The sequence below is a fragment of the Pseudochaenichthys georgianus genome, chromosome 9 (genome assembly GCF_902827115.2).
Source record: "Pseudochaenichthys georgianus chromosome 9, fPseGeo1.2, whole genome shotgun sequence".
Classification (NCBI taxonomy): domain Eukaryota; kingdom Metazoa; phylum Chordata; class Actinopteri; order Perciformes; family Channichthyidae; genus Pseudochaenichthys; species Pseudochaenichthys georgianus.
In genome coordinates this window covers 19,829,102-19,856,440 of record NC_047511.1, presented here as the reverse complement: position 1 = coordinate 19,856,440, position 27,339 = coordinate 19,829,102, and the positions used below count along the sequence as shown (strand labels likewise).

Below are 27,339 nucleotides of genomic sequence, written 5' to 3'. Positions count from 1 at the left end.
GCCAATAGCTTAAATGACAGGCGCTCAGCTGGCCATGAAGCCCCGCCTACTATATATCAACGAGCAAACCCCGGAAACACTGTCGCTTAAAGGTACAGAGGAGGAATTTCAGGCAAAGGTTGTAACAACGAAAACAGCTGCGAGCACAAAAAAGCCAGGCACAGAGAGGAAGGGACGTAGTCAGCCAACAAGCGAGCTATGTGGCAAGACAGAATGGGAGGACGAGACTGATTCTGTCCGATTATTATACCCTTCAGACATCCAGCTAAGGTTGCTAACGGATTTTATCCTCGAGTCTCGTTCTGTAACGTTAGCTACCTGATATGCGACAACGCAGCAGTGAGACAGAGAGATAACAAAAAGGCCAAACTCCCATGCGACAGCGACGCGTCAGTTAAAGCTGCCAGGCTGTGTTTTCCTCCTGAGTCCACCTTTGTTTTTCTTAGGTGAGTATTCTTCAAAATCTTGAAATGTTGCTATCTAGCTATGTATTATTGTTCTACATGGTAGGCGTGTAGTTATTTGGTAATCCCTGGATGCTTTATGCAAATGTTGGCACTCTTTAACATTCAGGCCCTCGTAGTCATCATTTGTATTTTAATTAATCTGGGTAAACAATGATTGGAATCCAGCCTAAACCAGCTGATGACCTGACAGTAGCTTGCAGGGTGTAGGGGGCGTTCCCCTGCTTTGTCTGCCTCTCTCACTCTTTCTCTCACTCTGTGTGTGTGTGTGTGTGTGTGTGTGTGTGTGTGTGTGTGTGTGTGTGTGTGTGTGTGTGTGTGTGTGTGTGTGTGTGTGTGTGTGTGTGTGTGTGTGTGTGTGTGTGTGTGTGTGTGTGTGTGTGTGTGTGTGTGTGGTGTGTGTGTGTGTGTGTGTGTGTGTGTGTGTGTGTGTGTGTGTGTGTGTGTGTGTGTGTGTGTGTGTGTGTGTGTGTGTGTGTGTGTGTGTGTGTGTGTGTGTGTGTGTGTGTGATTATGATTGAAATCAGCGGGTGGAGTGATGATCACTGAGGTTGCAGTGGGCGTTTTGTTCCCTTGCATTTTATCATGCATTGAGGTTGTCACCAAAACCTTGTTACAATACATGTAAAGACTCTGTTATTATGCTAAGCGGCAATGCACTGCCACCTTTTGTCCTGACAAGGATGGAGTGGCATTGACATTAGCACTCACACTCACTCGAGATCGCCCATGCAGCACACGTGCATATAGAGAACCATAAGCTATCTCACATGTATGTAAAAAAAGATTTCTGCACAAACACACCTGCAATAAGACAACCTTTCAACCTTTCTCTCTCTTGTGCTTGTCCTTGCGTTGCTCTGACAGCCCCCCCCACCTCTCTGTCTGGGAGAAACCAGTGGGCTTTGTCCTCAGCTGGGTGTGACGTCACGCAGATCTTTGCTTTAACGAAACCTGAAGGCGAGGTGCATGTTGTGCAGCTGCCTGGTCATGGGTCTGGGCTTGTCTTGCAGGATTTGACTTAGATTTAAATCCTGGGTTATTTAGATTTCTATTTTAGTAAAAACAATATCATTCTTTTTAGAGTTGATCAGTGTGGAGTCTTTTAGATTCTTCAGTTTCAAGTTTTCAAAATGGTGTGCATGGTTACATTTGTGTGTTAGTACAATGAAGAAAACAAAAAAAAAGAGATGCCGGTGCTCAGAAAAATATGTTATGTGAATACTCACCACATACACACATATGTGCCCACTTCTAATGCAATCAATGCTCAATTACCATTGTGTTACCTCATTCCTAACACATGACACACATTTATTTAAATGACATTTTAAAGATTACCACTTCAAGTTCCCAAATCTGGAGAAAAAAAAGATAAAATAGTTGCGCTATTCAGGTAGAAGAAAGAAACCACTCATACCAAAAGAAAAGAAGAGAGCGGTCCAAAGGCAAGGATGAGGGTGGGACATTTCTAGCAAGAAAGGAAAAACAAAGCTTAAAATCCCCTAGCGATGACTCGTCTGTTAACTTACTTCACAAATATATTAGTGCTTCTTTGCTGACTGCCCAGGCAAGAACATTAAGTTAAGCAAGATTGTGGACACGAGTAACTGTTTGTTTCTCATAAGCCATCTGTGCCTAGTTGAGTACATTATAGGTAACATGACGTTAACTTGAGTTAGATTAGAGACCAGAGATGGGGACTCGAGTCTGCGACTCGGACTCGAGTCGCACTTAAATCGCACACACAGAGACTTCAGACTTGATTTAGACTCGTGACCAAAAGACTTCAGACTCGACTTGGACTCGTGTGTTGGGACTCGTGAACAATCATTGTGTTTTCTATTGTTGGCGTATTAAAGGTGGGGTAGGTACATTTGAGAGAAACCGGCTCGAGATCGCTAGAATTTGAAAATACACAACCGGAGATAATCTGCTAGAGGCTGCTACTTCCTTTAGCCCGCCTCCTCCAACACACACACACACACACACACACACACACACACACACACACACACACACACACACACACACACACACACACACACACACACACACACACACACACACACACACACACACACGACCAATGAGGGCACGAGATGGAAGGCTGACAGGCAGGTAGGCCATCCAGTTATTTTAGCCGGGCTCAGAGCTATTTAATAGAAGAGTTACGACACCGGAAGTCCAAAAACGGTTATCGTCACGTGGTTCATGTAGACGAGGGATCGTTCCCCGGAAGTTCATGGCGGGCAATGTGAATGCATTGATAACAGGAGATAGAACTACGATTTTTGGTAATTATTAGTGAATAAAGGTTTTGATTTGCAATATTTATACAACAAATCGATATGTGTATGTATTTACATCAATATGTTTTCAAAAATATAATCGAATTTGCTAATATTAAGTGATAATATTAGGATTAGTGTGAACAACTAGTTTACATGTTACTAACAGTGCCTTGGTTAAAGAGCCTGTTGCTGTTTATTTATAGCTTTGAATTCTTTTAAACCAATATTATCTTCTTAAACTTGTATGGTAGTCAGGAGGATCACTTTCTAATGTTTATTGATACATTTAGAGGGAGGGGATCTAAAGTAATGCTTTAAAATTCAGATTGGATTCATTTCTACCATTTTCTAAAATTCATGGTAGTTTCAGTAATCCCCTGGTAATTGAGGACACAAGTTATCTAAATGACTAATGTCGTCTTTATGGCTTTCAGAAAGGACAGGAGACCGACAGGATATGATGATGATGATGTTAAATGTGTTGCTTTAGGAACATCTATTGCAAATACATGGAATTCAATAAACATAGAAGAGCATATCATGCAGTTTGTCGGTGCCTTTTCCTCCGTGTTGTCCTGGTTTGCTGTGCTGCCTCCTAGTCGCCACCATGGTTTGCTGTGCTGCCTCCTACTCGCCACCATGGTTTGATGTGCTACCTGGGGATGCTCAAATCGCTCGGAGAAAGGAGTACGAATGTACGGCTTCCCCACTGACACAGAGCGGAGGAAAAAATGGCTGGCTCAAGTCAGCAGGAGCAATTTCACGACCAACAGCAACAAAATATGTGATTTATATACAAACACTGCATTTGCACTTTTTCACAAAACGAAAACCACACCATTGGGAAAGCTTAATGTTTTGTTTAATACAAAAAAACAGGGAAAGGCTTGAAAAACACTGAGAGTTGAGACTCAGGGTGCAGGGTGAGGGTCTCAGTGCAGGTATTCAGGCTCCATTGAATCCCCCTCTGGTTCTTGTGCTGAGAGAGGGAGCAACAGGCAGGAGAAAGGGTTATACACACCTATATAGCACACCTATTGCCTTGGGGAGATAACGTGTTTACTTATATAAAACAGTAGTATTAAACGTACCTTGTGTTTTCACTCTCACTTAAGTCCCTCTCCCTTTGCCATCAATCCAGAATCAGCTGAGCTGCAACATTATACAGACAGGTAATAATCAACAGAATCACAAGGACACAATATGGCTCTGCTAAAAACACTCACTCTTACACGCACCAAAGTTATATTTATCTAATATTTAACTCCTTCCACCCCCGCATACAATCCCGTTTAGAAGCCCCTCTTCTCTAATTCAACATGTTGGACGAAATGACATAGAGAGAACGGAATTTACAATTAAAAGGCTGTTCAACGTGTGTTGCTAACTTGCTTCGGTATGCTAGCTTAATCTGTTATCTGTAAACGTTCCCTAAATCTACTAATTTAGGGATAATCCACTGACATCCTTTAATACACATGTTCATTTGAATCAGATGTACTGATAATATCCGCAATATACATCTTTAAACTTCTTCTTACCTTTAAAAGTCCGTCACGAACGGTGTATTATGCTGCAACTCCACAGCTCTGCCAGCCTTGGCGCTAACTTCCGGGGAACGATTGAGAGGCTCCACGATCCGCCATTGCTGTAAAAAAGTGGTCCATTGGAGTGAACGGAGATGTCGTAACTCTTCTATTAAATGGCTCTGGCCGGGCTCATTACGCAGACGTGCGCGCCTCTGTTACTACCTCGTAGTAACACAATAGCGACCGGCGGCACACCTGCGGCTGTACCGCTTGTAATTAGGTTCAAATACAAAAACTTCTAACAAAACGCCGGCGGCACCAACAAAAGGAGCGCACACTGCAAAGTCTGCAATATCAAAATCAAGGATGCTAGCGCAACAACGTCGAATTTCATCAGGCACTTGAAAACTCACCCGGAGAGGTCAGTCACATTAACGCATGGACGGTTAGCAAACATGTTTAGCTCAGCATCAGCTATGTAATGTTAACTTAGCTTGCTACTAGCTTTGTAACTGAATATTTGAAAAGATTAGTGAATTGCTTGTCACACTTGTTTGAGTTGAGTGGCGTTGACATCCAACTCTTGACATGACATAAAAAAGGTCGGTAACGTTAATCATTACCCGCTTTTAAGTACTTTTAACAGTTTCCCTGCGGGGGATTAATAAAGTATTTGTGATACTGATTTCTGATTCTGAAGTGTGTTGCTTATAAGTTGTTTGTATTTAGCTAAAGTGTGATGTTTTTCCTCATATTGCATTGCAATAGCCTGTTTAAAGTGATCATATAACAAACAACTAATCAGTACTGATACTGTATGCTAATAGATATAGGAGTGATAATAACACAGTAAATGCTTTGAATTTCTTAGATATAGCGATGCAGTATTCTTAACAGATTGGATAGCAGCAGACAATAGAAGGCTTATTACAACCAGAAGAGACATGAGACTTTTATTTTTTTAGAGACTTGACTTGGACTTGCAAAAAAAGACTTGTGAACATCTCTGTTAGAGACCCAGACTAAACATTTTTCAGCTACAGTACCGTTTAATTGAGTTAATCTGATAATGTGAGACATTAAGGATTCCAAGTTAAAGGAGACTATTCATCCTGTGTTTCTCTCTGCACCCAACCATGAACACATAATACATCCTTCATACCTCTTATGGCTAGAAGTGGTTATGGTCCACAGTTGCAATTCTTCTTTTTAGTGCCTGTACCTGTCAGTGCTTTGTATGTGTGTTGAAAGTGGGGGCGGCTATTAAACGCTTTGAGCTGATGAAGGCTTGTTGTCAGCCCTCCAATGTGTCTCTGCAGGATTTGATGTCAGAGATTACAGATGATTATGTGGGTTGGATCTAGTACTCAACACTGCTCTGGGCTATATTGATCCCCAGTGAGTGTGAATGTGAGTGCATGCACGTGCTGTACTTGCATCCTTATGAGAGCCAAATGACCTCTCGTAAATAGAGAGCTATTTGGCTATTAAAGGTTTTTAAGGTCAAGATAACTAATAGCAAATGTAGTCGTACAATCATGCATGCCACTGGGATGTATATATGTTATTTTCCAGTGATGGGTATGTAGTGACACAATCAAACTATCGGAGTGATTCTTTTTGTTATAAGACAACTCGTTAAGGGACAAACCAGACACGGGTTGAGATGAAAGATACATTTGGTGTACAGGTCAGAGGTCAACTGTGTGTGAGAATATGTTCATTGTCTTTATGTTCACCTTTATGATGGTGAAATGTCCTTCCACCAAAACTGAAAAGGGGCAGCCTCCAGAGTGAAGAGGTTTTGTTCTGGATGTCACTTTTGAAAAGGCTATTGAATGAGATGAAGCTATTAAAGGATTCACACTTTTTAAAGTGTACGTGCAGGTTTAAATATCTTAAGACTTATCTTAATAATAAGACTTATTCCTGAAATAGCACATTGATTGGTACAACTCATTTAAACCCTCACCCCTGGCCTTTACACCCTAGTGTACACTAACTAAATCTAGTGTCAAGCTTACCATTAAAGGTCACTTAGTCCACTTCAAGGTTCAAGGCTTTTATTAGTCATACGTAGATTACGTACATAGCTACAGTGTATTTATGACGATGAAAATCTTAGGTCTTAACTGTCTACAAGTTAGTTAGTCTTCTTTCAAACCTGCAGATATCATGCGTTTAATAACTGTTCTAGTAGAGTTCACTGACTGTGGTTAGCATGTTATTCTAGAGTTTAAGTATATGGATAGTTGACCAGACACCGCAATGCAAGAATGCAATGAGAATTCAAAATAATAAGGTAGTCACCTAAGCAATATTTTATAGGATCTGAGGAATGCTACTTCTAAATCCTATCTGAGTGTTTTGGGACTCCATGTAAAGTAGCAGCCGACTCAATGTACTCAAACACAACCTTAGTGCAGAGATAGGAGGATGGCAAGGCGACGGGACCACCTGCTGAATAAATCAACGTGGTTTGACATTACACCCTAAGAGATAAAGCACTGCAATATCCTGTTCTGTACAGTGTGGTATGAAAGAGTTGTACCTCTGTCATGAACCTTTGCTGAATACTTATCTTTGTGCATTTATCAAGCATGCCAAACATTATTGATTATTCAATCAATAAAAAATGATTAATTTGCCTTTTTGTTATGGTAAATTGTATACGTTGTTAGGTGTTGTAAGTAGATTCAACAAGCAATTTGATCAATTAAAGCCTTTTTAAATCATGACAGGATTTCCCATTATGCAATTAAGCGATTATGTAATAAAATGATTAGCAGATTAACCCATTAATTGTCAGTTCAATCCCTAATTTACTGGTTCAAGCTTTTCATAAGAGCGAATAAACATTTTTTTTAACACTTTGATGTCATCTTAAAATGTTTGTGTTTGTTTGGCAAACACACCTCTTTCAAGTGTTACCAGGGGGGATTTTTGATTGTTGGAAAATAGTTGACAGATAAATCAATAATTAATTTGACATCAATATATAGGTGGACGGTTATAGTGATTAGATTGCACCATTCACTTTGAGTTAGTCATGCCCGTTTGTCTGCCTCTGCAGTTCTGGATGAATATTGTAAGTGTGTCATGTATGAGTTGTTTAAAGTGTGCAATGTCCTTTGTGTGAAGGATGATGCAACAAACATGAAGGATGGCTTCCATTTAGTCTTGGTAAGTAAGTGATTGAGTACTTGATTCTAATAAATGACATTACATGCACATACACAGGCTGAATGTAAATGTTTGTCGCTTGTGAGCCATTCTGATTGTTGATATGCCTTCCATACATGCCCCAGAATCAATGAGTAGATGTTGAAAGGCAGATGCATCTCTGTGCATTATATAGGTCAACACAGAGCTTATCAAGCTAAGACCTGTTCACTCTCGGCCCCTCTCCCTCTCGTTCCCGTCTTGTTCCCTCTGTTCATTACTCTCCAGTACGTTGTCATTTGTCTTGTTCCCCTCGCCTTTCGTCGAAGCCCTCTCATCTCTCCGTGCTGCGTTTCTCCCCATCGCTCCATCTTGTCGACGCTCAGTATGCGTGACAGGCTTGGGCCTTTGCATGCATCATTTGTCACTTAAATTGACTTTGATGCAGATGGAAATAATGTGTACCTTTTTTGTATAACTGATATCTAATTGATTTATTGGTTTATTTTACATACTGGATTTTTGTTTGGATGTATAAAAAACATAACAACCTTCAATTCTTTTTTTTCTTTTTTTTAAATGGATGGAACATTTCTTTGGTTTGTATAATGTTGCATGTTGGGTCAGCTGAAGAAGTAAAGTAGCTCTGTAATGGGTTTCTGATACAAAAAGAACACATATCATTGTGTATTATTTCTATGAATGAGAATGCATGAGTACATCTCACATCCTCCCAGAGAGTTTTAAAGCTTTAGTGTAGTGTTCATCTGTACGGTTTGTTTTTCTTGAGAAAAGCCTAACGGAAATGAGTTACAATCCCCGATTAGGCATACTGTACAGAGAGAAGAATAGCTCCTAACATGCCTTTTCTCATCGTTGGGGTATCAGTGTCTTTTATCTGTTTTACTTTCATTTATGTATGTGTCTGGTTGGTCTTATGCCTTTAATCAGAACCAGAAAACAGCTGACCAGAGCTTTTAAGTCATATTTTCAACATTAATCTAAAAGGTGTATGCATGTAATTAGATACATTGTTTAATATAATACAAATAATGATAATAATGATGTACACATATTGGGCCCTAGTCCAACCTGTTTTATGTTGGTCACACAGTTGTCTATTTGGATTCTGATACATTAGGAGCTTCAGATGTAGTGTGTACACAGAGTACCAAAGCTTCTCATTAGTGTGTGTGTGTGTGTGTGTGTGTGTGTGTGTGTGTGTGTGTGTGTGTGTGTGTGTGTGTGTGTGTGTGTGTGTGTGTGTGTGTGTGTGTGTGTGTGTGTGTGTGTGTGTGTGTGTGTGTGTGTGTGTGTGTGTGTGTGTGTGTGTGTGTGTGTGTGTGTGTGTGTGTGTGTGTGTGTGTGTGTGTGTGTGTGTTTGTTTAACCCTAGCCCGACCTCTTTCTGCCCTTCACCCTGTAACGCCCCCCGGACCAAAATGGATGAGCTGTTCTGTGTGTGTGTATATAAACATGCACGTGTGGTATGTTGGTTTAAGTTCATTCTAAAGTGGTGCTTTGTTTCCTCTTCTGCTGTTGTAAAACTGATTATCAACCGACACAGATGGAAATGAGCAATATGCATCACTTGGCTGCGTGCATAGGGAAAGTATGCCTTGGTTAGCATACATAGCAGAGAAATAGGATGTTCTTTCTTTGCATTTCAATGCCCAGATGGCAGCTTGGACTGCAATCAGCCACTACCTTTCTGAGTGTGTGAAAGGGGGGAAAGAAATGTACTTAAACTAAAGAAAGATGCAATAGCCACAAAGGCTGGGAGAAGGGGGGGGAGGGGTGAAACACACATGGACACAGAGAGTGAGAGAGGGGTAAAAAGACAGCCAGCTGAATTCAGAGTGAAGGAATGAGGACTGAAGGGAGGAGAGGTGGAGAGGGAGAGCTTTATTTCCTGTCCTCCATGATTAGGCAACATATTTCTCTGGAACATTCCATCCTCTGAGCTGGCCCGGCCTGTCACCAAGACTCAGCCTGCCACACTCCTTCCAATCTCATCATTTCTTCCTATTACACCCTGTCGCTCTTCGTTTTGCTCGTACATATCAACCTTTACTAAATTGTGTTCTTCTCTCGACTTCTATTCCTATTTTCCCTCAGAAAAAAAAGTGAGCTAAACCTTACGTTTTTGGGTCCAAGCTCTGCTGAGCAGACCAGGGTAAAAAGTAGAGTAAACGTCTACTGCTGCAAGGGAAAGGATTAGACATGAGATAACAAAAAGTAAAATAATCCTGATGACATAATCCTAGCGTGGGGTGTGGATCAGTAGTTAAATATACAGTAATATGTGATGGATTGGTATTGCAAGGACGAATGGATTAAACTTGATTACATCAAACTTTGATAAAAGCAGCAACTGATTACAGGATAATCAAAAGATGCATTTAGAAACGTACAGAATCTAGTCATGAATTGCAATTATAATTGGTAAATGGAGAGGCATATTTGGTCATGGAAAACATAACAAGGTATGCTTCTTCTGGTCAGACTGTGTTTAAAGTGGACTAACAAAAGTCTGTGTTGTTCAGTAATGTCTATTTTGTTGCATCTTCCCGATTTGAACTCAACACCACAATCCTAATTTTAACCCTAACCCATATAAACCACATTATATCAATTGACATGTACAGTCACTTGATTGTTGGGCAATAATGTCAAATGCTTAAACAGGCAAGTCCTTTTTTCAGCTTTGTGATTTTATTTAAGAACGGGCAGCTGGTCAAACATGTCCTTCCAGAGACAGTTAATCTCACTGGATTTCCAAAGTGCTCTAGATATGTAAATATGAAGCAAGCACTCTGGGTGGGGAACAACCTGGAACGGGCTGATGATGATAACGTGTCTGTCGTGGGAAGAATGCTTTTCAGACGTCCTGTTTGACTGTAAGAGCCAGATGCCTGCAGAAAAGTGGGAAGTAAAGGACACTCTTTCCTACAAAGGGCAAAAGTGTTTTAAAATATAAAGTAGTTAATATTATCACCTTGTGGTGACACACAGTAGCTTAGACTGCTAAACATAGAAAAAAGGATGTTCTATTTAGGTGATGAAGCCATCAGCTAAATGGGAAGGGTTTCATATGTATTGTTTGTTTATGGCCAAAGGGGGCAAACAAATGTTTTCACACAAGTTGTCATTGTTAACATGAGCCTTCCTACGTATATATTTATATTCAAGCACACTAATTCACTTATATGTTACGATAAGCTCATCACACAGTTTAAATGGATGTGAGCAAGCAAGTCAAGCATCAGTGCTTTTAAAACATTAGCCGTGAAATGTGCATCTGCACACTGGAGGTGTTTTGATATGATGTCCTTGGCAGCTGCTCAATCTCATTCCTCTCTCAGACATGTACACTTCTTAAACACACGTACATTCCCATGTGCGTACTAACAACACACTGCTGTACAAACTAACACACGCAGTAGTCATGCCTCTTTTAACATGTTCAGTTTTACACAAACACCCCCCTTCACACACACTTTCCTTTCCCACCCTTCCTCCACCTCCCGTCTTCCTCTCCTCCTTTTGTTCTCTCCCTCCCCGGAAGGCGGGTGAATTGGACCTTGTTCATATATTTATGGAGAACTGCTTATTTTACAATGTGACTAAATGATTCACTCAAGGAAGCTTTGCGCTGGTTGAGTTCGATCGAAGCTCTTCCGTCTTTGAAGGCTGCGACTGTTTAGTGCTTAATCCCCCCCCAAACACAGCTGGTGTCACGTTGAGAGGCCCGGAAAAACAAAGTATTCCTATGTGTCTGTGTTACGCTGTGTTTCAGATGCAATGGCTGAAAATCCAACGCAAATGTTGTGATACAGAAATGAGAAGTGGCACTGCCAATGCTCTTGTGTCAGGACTGCATCAACGTGTGCCTTTGATGGAATGTGTGTGGAGTGTTTTCAATGCTTCTTTCTCCTCAGCTGCACATTGAATCGAGGAGGGCCTTCATAGAGAAGACACACCCCTTTTCCCCAAATACAGAAGGCAACATGGGCTCTTAAAGTAACAGATGCGTGTAATATAACAGAAAAACCTGAATAACAGTGCTGCTTGAGAACAGGAAGTTCCTTTTATTACAGTTGTACAGAAGGTTTCACAAAACAAATATTGCCTAATTTGAATCTGACCGTATCTCTGTCAGTGTTTCTTCCTCTGTTTATTTTGTTGTCTGTCTGCCATGCCTCCTCCCCTCTCTCCCCTCTCCCCACATCTCTGTTTGGAGGTACACAGCTGAAGCTTATTGTTGTTTTTCAATACCTCATATGCTCACTTTTGCTGTTCTAACGCCCGCACAATAACAACTTCCTTACACTTCTATACACTGTGCCCATATGTGTGCACAAGCATGTACCGCTGAAACAGTCAATCGATAAATCCATTTCTCCATCAGCACAGCATGCAACACCCTAAGACTCCTCAAAACGACATACATAACATAGATAAGCAACTGTGGAAACTAAGCAGGAAATAGACGTAGATAAGGGGTCAGAGAAAAAAGACTGTCTGAAACATAAAGACACAGAGCTATCAATAGTTGTTTCTCACATATCTCGACCAGCACACATCCGATAACAAGAATAAAGAATAACCAGGGAGGTTTGTGTCTGTAACAAGAAGGATGTGTGCTAAATATGTGTTCTTGACAGCTCTTCAAGTATGTTCTGTTCACAGGATTTTAACTTGTGGAATCTCCACCCACAATGTGTGTGTGTTTGTGAGTGTTAGGTGACTAGTGTGATGCACTTGTTTGCACTGTGTGTACTTTAACCACATCACTCTGTTCAAAATAGTTCTTGCCGAGTCAACATGCTGTTCCTTATTAGCTCACAGATGACACACACACACACACACACACACACACAGCTGAGGGCTGCTCCTGGTACTCAGCTGATAACGTTGTTCACATGCACTTCATTCTGTGTCTGTAGACCAGCAGCAGATAAGCCCCCTGCTTGTGTCGTGCTGCGTACATTCCAAGCAACACACAGAAAGCTTTTGTGTGTGAGCGAATAAGACGCAAAGGAAGGGGGAGGCGCAATCGCATAGATGTTTGCATCATTCTCTGAGCCATTATTTAACCTCTTTTTATAAACTGTTGTTCAACACAGATACACAACCACACCATGAAACACAATGAGAAGTGTGTTTGCAAACACTTTGCATGCTTGAAGCTGTAAAGGACACACACTTACCACACAAACACACACTTCGTTTGATCAAAGTGCTGTTTGGTCTCCATCTCTACTTCTGCACAACAGGCCAAGCATGAGCAGGTGGGCAGGGTTTTGGTTTCCTCCTCCCCCCCCCCCCCCCTCTTTCTCTCCCTGCCCCCGGCCAATCAGGACCTCAGCCATTACAGCTGACCCCCCTTTTCTCCAGCCAATCAGCTGTCAGCCCTTTCTTCCCCCTGTATGCCTTCACTGCTGAGTGAGCAAAGCACGCCTAGCTCTATCAGCTGAGAGGAAAGTACAGAAAGCAAACACAGGCAAACTGAAATAGAGAGAGACAGAGTGTAGTGAGAACAGGTGAGAGGAGCGGCATGTAAATAGATAGGGGCAGAGAGGAGAGGGTGAAGAAGAGGAGGAATGGGAGGAGAGGAAAGGGGGAATGCTAGCCTGTGAAGGGGCTTTTGTATTCAAGATATTTCGGAGGGGCGCAAATGAGAGAAAGGAAGAAAGATGGAAGGGGGAGCTTGAAAGAGAAAAGGAGAGGGAGGGATAAGGGGAGATGGGTGAGGGGGGAGAGTTGTTGATGGGTTTTCAATTTGTGTGACTGAGGGTGGAGAGAGGTAGACAGGAAGAAAACAAAATACAGAGACACAGAGAGAGAGAGCAGGCTACGGAACAGAGTGGGGCAGAACAACTTGACTTATCTCCGTCTTTCTCAACACTATTCAGGAGGAAGGAAGCAAAGCGAGGCAACACACCCGAGAGAGAGCAGCAGTGGAAATAGAAACACAGGAGTACAGAAAGAAAGGCAGCAGAGTTTCCCATCCAGCCACCAAAGGGAGGAAGGAGAGACAGTGAGGGAGACAGCAAGATAAACCCCATCTTTCTGAGAGGGTGAGTGCCACAACTGTGTAATGTTGCTCCTGTCATAGTGTCAGCTGGGCTCAACGTCTCCTAAAATGGCCACATGAAAGGCAGACAGACAGTCAGACGGAGGGAGGGGGGGGAGGGGGGGGGAGAGAAAGGGTCCCCGTGTCAAACAGCATTCTCAACCAATATGTCCCTGAGCCAGCTTAGACTGCACGAGCACTGTGTGTGTGTTTGGTGTCAACACTGACGCTCTGAGGTTTATCAGTTACAGCCGACTTGTCTCCTGTCACTCTCTGCTCTCGATTGTTGCTTCCGGTCTTCTGACTTCTGACTCCAACACACTCTCTCCTTTTCTCTGACACACACATACACAGTCTGCTGTCATGCCCTTCCCTTGTGATATACTTTTTCTTTACTCTAGATTGCTCCTATAATCTAATCAACAGGTTGCAGGCTCTGCTTTTAGTGTTACAGAATCTGCACACAAGAGTCTATGTTTATCAGCCTCCACGCACAGCACAGGCCTGGGAGTAGGTGGGCGGGGTGCAGCTACAAGTTGATGAGACAATCGTGGCATTTGGGAGGCTGCTAACTTCAGAGTGACGTTATCATACGGTATGGGCGGGGACGTAAAGGGAGGAGTTCAGGGTGCAACTTCAAACAAGCTCTTTATAAAAGGCTGATTCAAGATGATGAGTTTGTCATTGATTAAAAATAGGTTATTTTAATTCATCTCTAAAGGGATTGAGATTTAACCTCATCCAAAATCAGAATGCCGACAACTCCCCCTTCTCTGTTGTAAGGGACACATTGGGCAAAAGGAAATAACCCACCGAGTTTGGGTACTGACACTAAGGGACATTAATTAGTAGGACATTTAACAGACGGTTGCCCTTGAATTGGTATTTTGTTTTTGTTTTAAGGATACCGAAATGTAAAAAAATAAGCACAAGCAGACAACTTTAATTTTCAAATCACTGTGGCAATGCATCAGGTTTCAGTGTCCCTGAAAAGCGTTGTGCCTATGTGGAAGAATATATAAGAAATTAAAAAAGAACAGATAACACAAGTGTCAAGTATAACCTAGCATTTGCAATAATTCAGCCTTGCAATTTCTAATCTACAGTAGGAATTATTCAATTATTTATTTTACTATAAGATCCGAAAAGTAGTTTTTTGCATGCTGTGAATCTACAATACTACACTTGTATAATATAACTGATTATAATGTATGTGTGTGCGCAACATCTGGGTGTTGTGATAAGTGTACACAGGCCAAAATGTCAAGGTACTTTCCGAAGGTGCCTATACATTTCACAGAGAGCTGCCTTCGGGGTCAGGGCCGTCCTCATGTGACAAGTCTGTGTCAGTGTGTGTCAGTGTGTGTCAGTGTGTTTCATTCCACCCATCTGCAACATTGTACAGGAAGCCACAGCGTCTCCAGGGTACTTTGGTCTGTTCTGCAGATGTTTTTGCTTAACATACTGATGTTCCAATGACTGAAGAGTGTCTGACTCTAACAAGCTGTTAATAGGCTGTTTGGTGAAACTAACCCAGTGTGTGTGCAAATCCTTTGCCACATGTATCAGCAGCTTGTGTGCCTCTGAGTTTGCCTTCAACCAACGCCCCCTAAATCAACCTCTCTAAAGAGGACGAAATTAAACGCATCTGGTCCTCCTAATGTGCCACAAGTCATCTGACCCAATACTTTTGGCCTTTGACCTCATGACCACAGCTTTCCTTGCCCTCAAGGGTCACACTGATTTTCTTTTTTTAAATAGCTAAATAATCTCCTTGAAGGACATGACTATCTCTTGAGCAAAGTGTTTGAGCTCCACAACAGGCATGCCTGAGGTCAAAGGCTTCAGGCCTCTCCTCAGGGCCCAGGCACAAGTTCAAAGAACTAGTGGTGGTGGATGTTGACTGTTGCATTGCCTGCATCTTGGCCAAAAAGTTGCCCTTGAACACATCATAACCACTAATGCTAAAGGCCAATAGTCGTTTATTCTGTGTCTGCGTGAGAGGAAATATCTTCATACCACCAGCAGCAGTTGTTTCGATGTCTCACTTAAAAACGGAAAAGGGAAGACCTAAAATTACAGATATACAAATGATTGTTGAGATGAATACCTTATTTGCCGGCCATTTACCCAGTAAATCTGTTCACCCCTAAGCTTCATTCCTGATGGCTTTGTCATTGTGAAAATATCCGTGTATTAGAATGATTAGTGGAGATGAAGATGTAAAGAGAGCAGAGCCTCTGTGTGAACGCTCTTTACTTCAGTCATTTGCTTGCTTTCATTATTTCTGATTCTGACTCGAGCATTGATTAGCTTAAGCTTAACAGCCATCAGTAATTTCTTTCATTGACTGGCTATTCTTCTGACTTAATATATTGAATCGGACAGAAAGCCGCAGACAAAGGGTTCTTTTGTTAGAATGCCCGTGGGAACTTACGTTTTTGCTTCAGGTAATGCTACAATATTATTTTGCAGTCCAATCAGATTTTAGACTGCATACACATTTAATAAATATGTTTATTGTTTTCTTAGTGTAATTATTCTGGAAATTCATTTCCCATTTCAATGCTACTGAATGCATGTCACTCATTATGATTATGAGCTCTGCTTAGCCCAAGGCAAACTGTACGTACCTCTTTTTTAATGCATTTTGTATTGGTCCAATTCTCCACTTCATTGAATCTTTATTTCATTGTGTCTCTGTGCCCAAAAAGCCTCTTTCTCTCTGTCTCTCTCTCTCTGTCTCTCTCTCTCTCTCTCTCGCTCGCACACACACTCACCTAATTCCTCGCAAAAAACAAATAAAGAAATAGAGCTAATCCTCAAATGTGAGCATTAAACAGGACTAGCTTCAGCGTATTATCCTGTGTTTTCTGTGGGTTTCTCCTCAATGAAAGCATTTGTGTGCCCTTTAATTCAATCATAATCAATTGTTTAGCTCTGCTTTTCGCTGAAGCAGATCCTTTTTTAATGATTTTTTCTTAAACTGAAAACGTTCACTCCTATGCACAGGGGTTGCCATTGGGTATTGTTATGCTATCCTCAGCCCTGCTGGTTTAGATGCTAAAGCTATGATCAGTCTCATGTTGGCCTTGACACTGGCTAGCTCGACCTGCTGCTGCTGAAATGCTACCTTCCCCAAGGTCTTTGGCTGGGCTGTAGTGTCTCTCTGTCCCCCTCATCCTCCCTCCTCTGTCTCTCTCTGGGTGTTTCCCTCTTGTCAGGCGTTTATCATTCCTTTGTCTGTCATATCACCATTTCAGCTCACGCTCTCTCTTCATGGGTGATTGCTTAATGCAGATGTTAACACCCAGATTGTCTTTCAATGGTGTGTAACATCTTCATGCTTTATGTCAGCAGCAGCAATAAGAATATAAGAGAAATGTTGGCGATAATTTATATATTTTAAATAATAATAGCTATAATTAATAGCTTTTAGAAGGAAAGTGTAACGATGTTTTATTGACAAAAGAAAAAAGGAAACTACCAATATTGACTAAATTAGTTCACTGAAGTGGCAAGAAGTAGGTTGGTACTGACTGTGCAGGTCTTTGTTGCCTAAGGATGCAGGACGGGAGTGTGAGAATGTTAAACAATGTTCAGAAATGCAGTAATAGAGTTCTAAAGTTCTCATGCCCAGCAACTTGAAGCCTATCTTGGGGGGAAGCCAGAGTTTTTTCCCTCCTCTGTTGGCTCCTGGATCAAGCCAGAAAAGGGTTGGGTATAGCCAAGGCCAGCCTCCTGCTCAGCGAGTTCAAAACAAGTCCAGAAATCAAGAGGGACCGAGCACAGAGCCTTTAGGATCTCCAGTGAGCTATGACATAGGCAATGACTATAAATAATCATTGCTGACTCTTTCATTCTTTCCCCATCCCCCACTCCATGTCCGCCCATGGGTGCTTGCACTGCACTTGCACCTGTCTTCAAAAAGAGAGAGGAGAGAGGAGGGGATTCCTCGCATTGGGTTAACTGAACTTTATTTGACTTGGTAATGAGTGTATCCAGATATCCCCGTTTGACTGGGGTTGTTCTGGTTCAGCCTAGGAGTTTCCCCCATCCCAAAAGATATCACTCAAACAATCATGTTTACAGGACGTGTCTTCTAAATGTCCTGTTTAAGCAACAGTTTATACGTGACCCTTTCATGTTTTCAGAACTTAAAGTGATACCTCCAAGTTTCCTCCTTTTTTAATAATTGCCTAATTCCAGTTGAAGTGGCAATTTCATAGCATTTAGGGAATAAATGTTAGTTTTAAGTTAATATTACAATTATCAATGAAAAGTATTTTTTCTTAGATTGTTTGCATGACTTTAAAATTGGATTTGGTTGTATTCATTTTGGAAGAGGCACTCAAGTCTGTAGGTCTGTTCTAGCTTTGTTGTGTTGCTCATGGTAGTGTTGTGACTGTGTATGACTGCATTGGGACATGTCTTGTGAGTCATTAAAGGCTGCAAAGGCTTTACTCCTGGCATCGTCTCCATGTGTTTCTTTGTTTGCATGATAGCATTCTTATCTGATGACACCATTATACTTATAGGTTATAATGTAAATAGGGGGGAGGGTCGGTCCATTTCTACTTCCCCTTTTATGTTCCTGTGTCTGGATCCTTCTCATCCTTCCCTCTTGTTGAAGTTGTAGACTTTTATATTGTCACGAATACATAGAAAATGTAGTTTGGATAGAATATATAATGTGGAATACATGTTAATATAAATAAAAGTAAAATAAATTTTCAGATTACTAATTTAAACATTGTACCGAAGAATGTAGCTACCACCTGTAACCTACTTAGTTTGACCTTTTACTTGTATAGCAATTTGAGGATTGTATTTGCCTTACCGGGGATGTTGTATACATTTCATCATACTGATACATTTCAGGTGGGTTTGTAATGGAAAATACCACTGAACAACTGTACATTTCCTTTTTTTAACCAGTTTTGTTTCCTCTTGCTTGAACTTTTGCCTTATTTCATCACTTCTCTGTAAGCAATGGTTATCTTTTGTGGTTTCGTTATGATGACTCAAAAGGAAATGGAAAGTGTAGTAACTGGTTTCTGTAATGTAGGTATAAATGGGAACCAACTGTATTTGCTTTGGTTACTGATTTATAGAGGTGCCAGCAGGGTATATGAACAGGCCTTTATCACAGCCTGTTGAGATTTTTGGCTTGCTGTACACACTTCATAAAGGAGAGCCATTTTGATAGATATTTTCTTAGAAGAGCATCTTTGCCGGGCTTCCACTGCCCCCCCGTTGTTGAACACCCCTTCACTCCCCCTCTCTCTAGCTCTGCGTCTCCCTCTTTCTTGTGGCCAAGCACAAAGGAGCCGTTATCCTTGGGCTACTGGTTGTCATAGCGACAGCTCACTGTGACCCCCCCCCATACCCAAGTTCTGGTCCAAGCCAATTGGGTCTGGAAAATATAAACTGGCATCTAGAACTGGAACAATCAACTGTCTTCTATGAGAAGCTCCTCCATGTTTTAATCTTAAACCCAAGGTGTTGAGGCTATTACTAAAATGGAAAATAAAAATAGTAATATTTCTCCCTTGGTTGACTTGTTGAGTACTGAGGAGAAGATATTGATTATACGACTCCTTCATTTTTAGTTTTTCTTCCGAGTCAACTAATAAAACATTTTAAAAAGTGTCCTTTGAACAATAAGTACAATTACCTGACTGACTGATATGATTTTTTTCCTTACTTTCTGTTTCTTCAGTCACACTGGGTGGAATGACCCTGTCATGATGCCAAAGCCGTGCCACACCCCACGCCCAGGGGACCAAGGAGGGCGTGTCTGGCTATCAGCCATCTACAGAAGGAGCCCCAATAGAGGCATTTCTGATTCCAGTTCAGAGATATTTTATCTCAAGAGCCTCCTGCATTACTGACCATCTGCCCCTCTGGTAAGTTTGAGCTTTTAGGTTTTATCCTTCTTGAACAAATGAACAAACACAGTGCGTGACTTTACAACACCAAGTTGTTGGTTGCTCGTAACTTCTTATGGTTAAATAAGTTATAATGATTCATGCACCCAATGGGTTTGACAAGCCAGCAAAATAAGGTGTTCATTTATCTGGCAATGATGCATTATACATAAAAACGCTGTTGTCACCGCAAATCATAAGCTATAATATATCATGTTGTTAAGTAATTGTGTTTAATTTGTATTGGTAAATCTCTTTATTTCTCTTCAGGTCGTAGCCTCTTTGCACATCTCCTGCTTTCTCCGGAGTCTTTACCGTTTCCTGATTACCTACCCTGGTATGTTGGCGTTGTTTTGTGGCTGCTGCCATGGAGATAAACAGACTTCTTTAGTACACCATTTCAGAGACAACCTCCAGATGTTGTGCCAGATGCAGGGTGTCCAGGCGGGCACGATTAGACAAGGACTGGAACATAGGTAAGATTCTGATCTTGTATATTGTCTTTATATGTTATTGAATTAGACAGGAGACTCATTTATGCAGTCAAAGAGCAATATTGTACTCCTTTTTTAAAGCTAAAAGTTCCCAAATGGTGGTTAGATTTCATGTTCAATCAAACCATGTCCAATGATATGAGTACCTGATTTCCTTTCTGATTTTGTAGCAATATTCTTTTCTCAGGCTATACCTTGTTCAGCGTTAATGTGGCTTTACAACTTTCAAAATTAAATTACCTGTAATAAATCATATCAATAAATGTTCTCACATCATTCTTGCCAGCTTAGGAACGTCTCAATAAGTGTTTGTCCTTTTTTAATTTAATCATACTTTTGTACGTTTACCATTACTCACAAACAGTCTGCCTGCCATTTGTAATTGCTTTGTAGAAAACTGTCCTGAGTAATGCTGTAATTTGTTCCTCTCAGGTGCTGTGTGGCTCAGCTTCATAGTTCACATTTGTTAACGACATCACAACAGGAATTATAGGACTTCCTATTCCTGTGGAACATCTAACCCCGCCTCCTGGCACCTGTGAGGCACTACTTCACCCTATTGCAAGTTAATCAAGACTGTTATTCTCCAGAATAGAAACCATGCGGCACATTCACGTCGAGTTAGCCCACAAAAAGGCTCCATTAGAGCTTCCAGCCCAGGAGGGGGACCTGCCTCCACCGACAGCCCCAACACAGGGCCTAGACCCTGGTGTCAGACCGGGGGCACCCAGGCATTTTGGCCAGGAGCAGTTGCGGCTCCAAAAGGTCTACCAACTCTCCATTTTCTCTCAGTTGGGGGGATTTTCTACCTCCACAGAACCCCACACTGATACCCAACAGAGGCATGTCCGGTTGGGCGTCAAAAGGGGGCTAGAGGAGCCCCAATTAACTCATAAGCTCCCCCACTTGGGGGATTCCTCAGACAAAGAAGCGTTAGAGGAAGGGGTGCTGTGTGGGCCAGCCCCAGCTCAAGGTGTTGGGATGGGGTTAGCAATGGGCCCTGGAGGGCCTGGTTCTGTATACTCTTGCACACAGATGGAGCACAGAGACTCTGAGGGGGGACTCTCACCCAGGTCTCCACCCCTCTCCCCAAGCCACAATCCCTCCCGACGCCCAACTCAGCACAATCATGACAGGCCCATTCCTGATGTATTTGCTCCACTCTCACCTAAATCCCCCCCAATGTGTGACCCACATGGACTTCTTTCTGACCAGGGCCATGCCTTTGGTAACTCGGCAAGGACTGATTCACCTAACGGGGGCCACACACCCACCTACTCACCAGGCAGCCCTGCAAATGAGAACTGTGGTAATGGGAACAGCTTATCTGGAGGCCAGCCCAGCCCACGCCTATATGACATGTCCACGTATGAGACCCCCAACCCTGCCAGCCCCACCAGCCCTCCCGGGCCTTTCTCCCCCCCACATCACACAGAGTTGCAGGAGCCAGGGGAGGCCACCGAATGGGATGTTGGACTTGAATCCTCCCCACCTGAGCGAAGTGCAACCCAGACTGCCTCCTCCTCCTCCAACGGCCTGGCTTCCTTGGAGAAAACTCCAAGCAGTAATGGCCACCGCTTGTCCTCTGGTGGCCACTGGCCAGCCAAAAAGAGGCTGCTCTCCCCAAGTGACACTGGGGACTCATGCTCAGAAGACGAGGGACCCTCCACTTCCAAGAGAAGCAGGCTGTCATTGCTGGCTCCAGGACTTGGCCCGACCTCCTGTCGCAGCACTGATTCTAAAGCTGCCCCATATTGGAACCACCTGCTGCCCTCTGCATGGGACCGGCCTAAGGTCAGCACACTCACATACTTTTTTCTTGAAATGTTCTTTAAGTCATTTGAAATGATCAAATTACATTAGTCTGTAGTTTCAACTGGGGTACTAGCGAATAGCAAATGTTAGCTATTATGCACTGGCTGTGATTACAGGACAGTAACACCAATGGTAGAAGTAGCTACTTTACAAGCTAGCTTAGCATATGATGTACAGTTGCAAACGGAAAAGATACAAAATCTTACATTACTAAGTACATTTGGTTTTATTTTGCCTTCTTGGTGACTCCATTTCCCCACCAGAATATAAATACCACTGGAAAAAAAAGCTCTAGGCGACATTGAGGCATAATACATTAAAATAGCATGTGGTCATTCAAATGCAAATCGCATGCTTTAAGACAAAAAACATTTACACCACTATACATAGAGGCTTCTTAAACTTTAACTACAGGATAAGGAAGTCGGTGGTTGATGCTAATACATCTATGAGCCTTGACAGCCCTGGAAAAGAGGCTGAGGCCTAAATAAAGAGAAAGAGAACGGGTAATGTGAAAGAATGAAGAGATGGCCGGCTCATGATCACGCCACACTGGAACAGGCTGAGTAGCTCCAGAATGAAGCTCATTGAGGGAGGACCCATTGTTCCCCCACATGAGTGTGTCACACACATGCAGACACATAAATACACACAGAGGCACACACACATGTACATACATGGTGCTTAAAAATGGTTCTGGAAGTGAATTGGCCATTTTTGAACATGGGAGTGTGTGTTTGTTGGGTGGGAGTATGATAACAATGACAATAGGGTTCACTAGTTCACTAGTTAGGTGGTGGGCTCAGTGCGGTTAGAGGTGTTGTGTGTGTAGGTGTGTGTTAGGGAAGCTCAGAGAAAAACCGATAGATCCAAGAAAGATTCAAGGACACACATAGGGACAAAAAGGAGAGTGAAAGTTAGAGTTAAATTAAAGGATAAAAGAAAAACGGTATAAGAAAGGGGAGACAGAAGGATATTCTAAAATGCTGTATGTGGTTTTGATTGAGTTTGAGGATACGGCGGCAAGCTGACAAAGAGCTCCAAGCTTTGTGGAGGGCCAGTGTAGCCAAGGGTTAGCTAATAAAAACAGGCTAATCATGAGTGAAAGGTTTGCTGTGAGCAAATGGCTAGCAGGTAGCATAGGTTTGGCTAGTGGAGAGTCATCTGACAGTTGTGTGGCCTTTACGATGAACGGCAGCCTGGAAATGGGGAATGTCTATGTGTGTGACGCAACATCCAAAAGTCAGTGCTCAGTAAGTAAGAGGACAACTCAGATACACATACACATTACACATATACAGTAGTCTCATAGGAACACAGTAAAGACGTCGGCTACGTATGACATATACTTAAATGTAATCCTTTTTGGAGTATCTTTACTTTATCTGTTTTCTGTTTTTCTTTTGTGGATTTCAATCAAAGTTCTTTTAAGTTACTTATATTATTTTGGGGAAAAAGTAATAGTTTTTTTATTCTCTTTGCTCAGACCGCAACAGATTGCACAAGATCAGGGAGACGACTAAAAAGTGGACTGCGGCTGAAAAGGTGAGTTCTCCATCATATCTACACAGTTTCACCATTTTATTAAAATAACATTAAAATGGCAAGATTTCTAAAAAGGGATTCAAATGTTTAAATGTTTTGAGATTTTAAGAACATGCATTGTATAGATAGGATCAGTTCAATGTCAGTCAGACTTCAGCAAAGTAAACTCGGGAAAGAAGGTTGGAGTTAGTAATTTGATGTTATTCTGAATTTAAGTATTTCTGTCTGGACTTGAAAACTCAGAGGCACGTGTCATGTTGTTTGAGAGAAAATTTGTATAATCTGTAACACCACTCACCACCGGTCTGTTTTGTGTGTGTTTGTGGTCACATTCAGTCGGCAGCTGCGCAGCGGCAGACACACAGACACCGGCCGCTCCACACGCTCCACTTGGCCCTCATCTTCCATCAGCAGATCGCTACTCGGCAACTTTGAGGTACACATTTTAAACATTATTTAAAAAACTTCAAGAAACATCAGTGATTGCAGGTTGAAGATGGTGACAGAAAGACATGGCAGCAAACCCAAACAGTAATCAAATCAAATCAAATCAAGTTTTATTTATACAGCACATTTTATAAACGATTTTTGGTCGAGCCAAAGTGCTGTACATATAAAATATAATAAAATAGCCTACAGTAGAGACACTTTACAGCAAATACAACAGCACAGATTGTTCAGAATATCAGAATGAGAAAAACGACACCCTCTGTCCTTAGACCCTCACATCGTACAAGGAAAAAATTCCAGAGAAAACCCACAGTTTATGGGGGAAAATGGGAGAAACCTCAGGGAGAGCAACAGAGGAGGGATCCCTCTCCCAGGACGGACAGACGTGCAATAGATGCCGTGTGTAAATCGAAGAGATAATACATTTACAACATATAGACCGAATGTTAGGAAATGCATGTGTCTGTAATAAGAAGATGAATCCACGAGGATGTCAGCTACAATCCTGTGGAAGCCATCAGGGAAGCAGCATGACGAGAGCCAAGGCAGGACCGCAGAGACAGGTTTAGCCACGATCCGAAGTCCACGACTTAATCCAGAACTCAGGATAGAGGATCCAGGACACAGGACTACAGCAAGAGGATCAGCCTCGACTCCGGATCCCGGCGTAGATATAGATACAAAACAAGAAAAAATGTGGCTGGGTTAATCGGAACAAGAGAATACACAGACACAGACAGACAGAGAGACAGACGGAAGAACAAGCACAGTGCAAGTGGAGCCGGGTAGTCTTGGTTCTTCCTTGTCACCACGTATACAATCTGATGTAATTGTAACTGTTCAATCATTACATTTAACTTTTTATGAAGTATATATTCTTCAACCTTTAGTGACATTGTCAGAAATGTCTAAATTCAAATGTATGTTGAGGTCAGTGATAAAGAAGATAATACAGTGGACTACATTATATTGACAGGTATTCTTAATTTTGAGTCTTTCCCAGTCAAATACATAATACAAAACAATAATATGAAAATGGAAAGCTTGTGCAGGGACAGGGTAAAAGGCACATTATTCATTACCATTTCAAAAAACAGTTAAAAATACATTTTATTTAACAGAACTTTTGGATGGTATTTTAATCATTACCATTACAGTTGTAAGATGTCCTACTATGCCCTGTAGATCTGAATATCAGGGAAAGATTGTTCAAAATCTTTGCAGTTTTGAAATCTGGAATTTGAGTGTAAACAGGCATAGCTGTTTGTGTAATTGTTGCAAAGCCTGGCCTATGATTATAAGGATTAAAAGGACAAAATGACATGGTTAAGATATCTTTTCTCATTTGTGTCATTTAAAGACACAGGATCATACCGTATTGGCCTTCAATAGTGTACATGTTATGTTTCAAAATGTTTTTTCCCGAAAATTCCCAATCCAAAAGAGTTTTAAATGACTTCTGTTAACAACTGTATTCTCTCTTCTCTCACTCTTGTGTCCTTCAGGAGTCCATACTGAAGGGAAGATTCTCCCCCTCAGGGAGGATAGAGGGGTTCACGGCGGAGATCGGTGCCAGCGGCTCTTATTGTCCGCAGCACGTCACCCTGCCGGTGCAGGTTACATACTACGACATCTCAGAGCACAGCGCACCCTCACCCTTCCTGGTAAGTCAGTCTCAGTGTGTGTTTCTATGTGTGCCCCCACTAAGAACAAAAACAATGTTGCATGTTTTTCTTTTCCTTCTTATAATATAAAGCTTTTTGTCTGTTCACGTGAGCAGTGAATGAGATATATTTTATATCTATACCAAATACATAGCAAAGTAGCACCAGCATCAATATGTGAATCTCTTTAGTCCCTGTTACAAGAAGTCTTAAGTTGTGTTTGCTGCCACACTGGACTACTGGAAAGCAGTCTTTTTTCACTTTCTTAACTTCATGCCTCATGTTGAATGATATACATAGTTATTCTGTCAGTTTTCGTGTACAATAGTTTATTTTTCACTGCTTTTGATAGGAAACTGCTTTTACATGCATAACCTTTTATAGCATGTTTTAGTTGATCAAACCAGAAATGAAAATGCACATTTCTTGATGTGAAAACAAGAACTGTACCAAAGAATGAGTTATTTTACCATGACATTGATCAAAGACATTAAGTCAGTTGTGTGTTTCTGTCTGTCACTCTCACAGGGTGTGATTTCCCTCGAGCATCTTGGAAAGAAAGGATACAGCATACCCAAAGCAGGGACCATTCAAGTGGTAAATTGTTTTTTGTCTTGTTTCTTTCATGTCATTCCTTGCCTGTGAATCTTTCAGAGATATGTCATTGTGCCACCGCAATACTATAAGGGGGCATTTGCATTCTTGACACTAAGAGCAGTTGTTGTCTAACTTCTAGCATACTTCAAATAAAACCACTGCAAGTTGTCTTATTTTTGCTGTTTGTAATACTGACTTTGGTCCAACATATTTTTCAGACCTTATTTAATCCCAACAAAACTGTGGTGAAGATGTTCCTGGTGACCTACAACTTTAGTGACATGCCAGTTAATCACATGACCTTCCTACGCCACCGTATCTTCTTGGTGCCCGTAGAGGAGGGGGCTGAAGGGAAGGGCGAGGCGCCTTCGGGGAGCGCAGTGATAGAAAGGAGGAAGATTCTCTGCTACCTGATACATCTCAGGTAAATCAGGTTTCACTTTTTTACTTTAGCAGCCTGTTTTGTGATTGTCTGAAAAACATCACAAGATCACGATGTATTTCTAATAGTTTGATAGTGTTACACAACTGTAAGCAAATGTTTCCTTAATTACTAGCAAACTTTGTTGTCCTATTGATAGTGTTAATATTTGGGAAAGGTGTTGTGCTAACGCATTTGTTTTGGTTATTTTCTTTCTCAGATTCCAGAGCTCCAAATCTGGGAAGATCTACTTGCACAATGATATCCGGCTGCTATTCTCCCGCAAATCCATCGAAGTAGACACAGGGATCCCTTATGAGCTGAAATCTTTCACCGAGGTGCCAAGAAACCCTAAATACTCCCCCCGCGTGTGACCCGAGCTTCAGCTTTTGACCCTCCCCAACGCCAATGCAGTCCCTCCTGTGCTTCCTAACGAGGAGGGAGGGAAAAGACAGACTGCTAGAATGATGGACGCAAAACTTGATAAGACTTGATGAGACACACCACATGCACACAAGACACACATGCACACATAATACAGTGTGGTGATATCACAAATCCCCCTTTATGCATTTATTCTCCATTGAAATGTAGACAGTCAAAAGACATTAGTGATAAAAACGTCACTAAAGCAAACATAGCATTCCTTGTATCTTCCATTAGTTGAAAGTATGAAAAAAATTACAAATATTGGTGTTAAAGCAGTCCAGCATGCATGCAGTCAAAATCAGGACGTTTCCGAAAACCTTCATCTGTAGGAGAAAAAAAAGAAATGCACTAAATACTGACACACACACACACACACACACACACACACACACACACACACACACACACACACACACACACACACACACACACACACACACACACACACACACACACACACCACAAAA

The 27,339-nt window shown here is 41.8% G+C and overlaps 1 protein-coding gene and 1 long non-coding RNA gene across 4 annotated transcripts; one reads left to right on the top strand and one right to left on the bottom strand.

Annotated features, from left to right (window-relative positions):
• Nucleotides 1-106: 106 nt before the first annotated feature.
• atosb (atos homolog b) lies at nt 107-27,339 on the top strand. 3 transcript variants are annotated; one of them, XM_034090710.2, is made up of 11 exons: nt 107-446; nt 13,367-13,531; nt 19,250-19,436; nt 19,728-19,933; nt 20,384-21,745; nt 23,253-23,311; nt 23,648-23,747; nt 25,267-25,425; nt 25,954-26,022; nt 26,241-26,446; nt 26,664-27,339. In XM_034090710.2, the coding sequence occupies exons 5-11, from the start codon at nt 20,552-20,554 to the stop codon at nt 26,815-26,817; spliced, it is 1,941 nt and encodes a 646-aa protein (XP_033946601.1). In that variant the 5' UTR covers nt 107-446; nt 13,367-13,531; nt 19,250-19,436; nt 19,728-19,933; nt 20,384-20,551; the 3' UTR covers nt 26,818-27,339. The 3 variants fall into 3 exon arrangements, with proteins under 3 accessions (XP_033946601.1, XP_033946603.1, XP_033946602.1); XM_034090711.2 differs by lacking the exon at nt 107-446 and adding an exon at nt 12,944-12,994; XM_034090712.2 differs by lacking the exon at nt 13,367-13,531.
• LOC139434485 (uncharacterized) lies at nt 3,604-4,692 on the bottom strand. Its single transcript, XR_011643833.1, has 2 exons — nt 4,300-4,692; nt 3,604-3,737 (listed from the first exon to the last, which is right to left on the bottom strand). It is a non-coding gene; the product is annotated as an uncharacterized lncRNA (long non-coding RNA).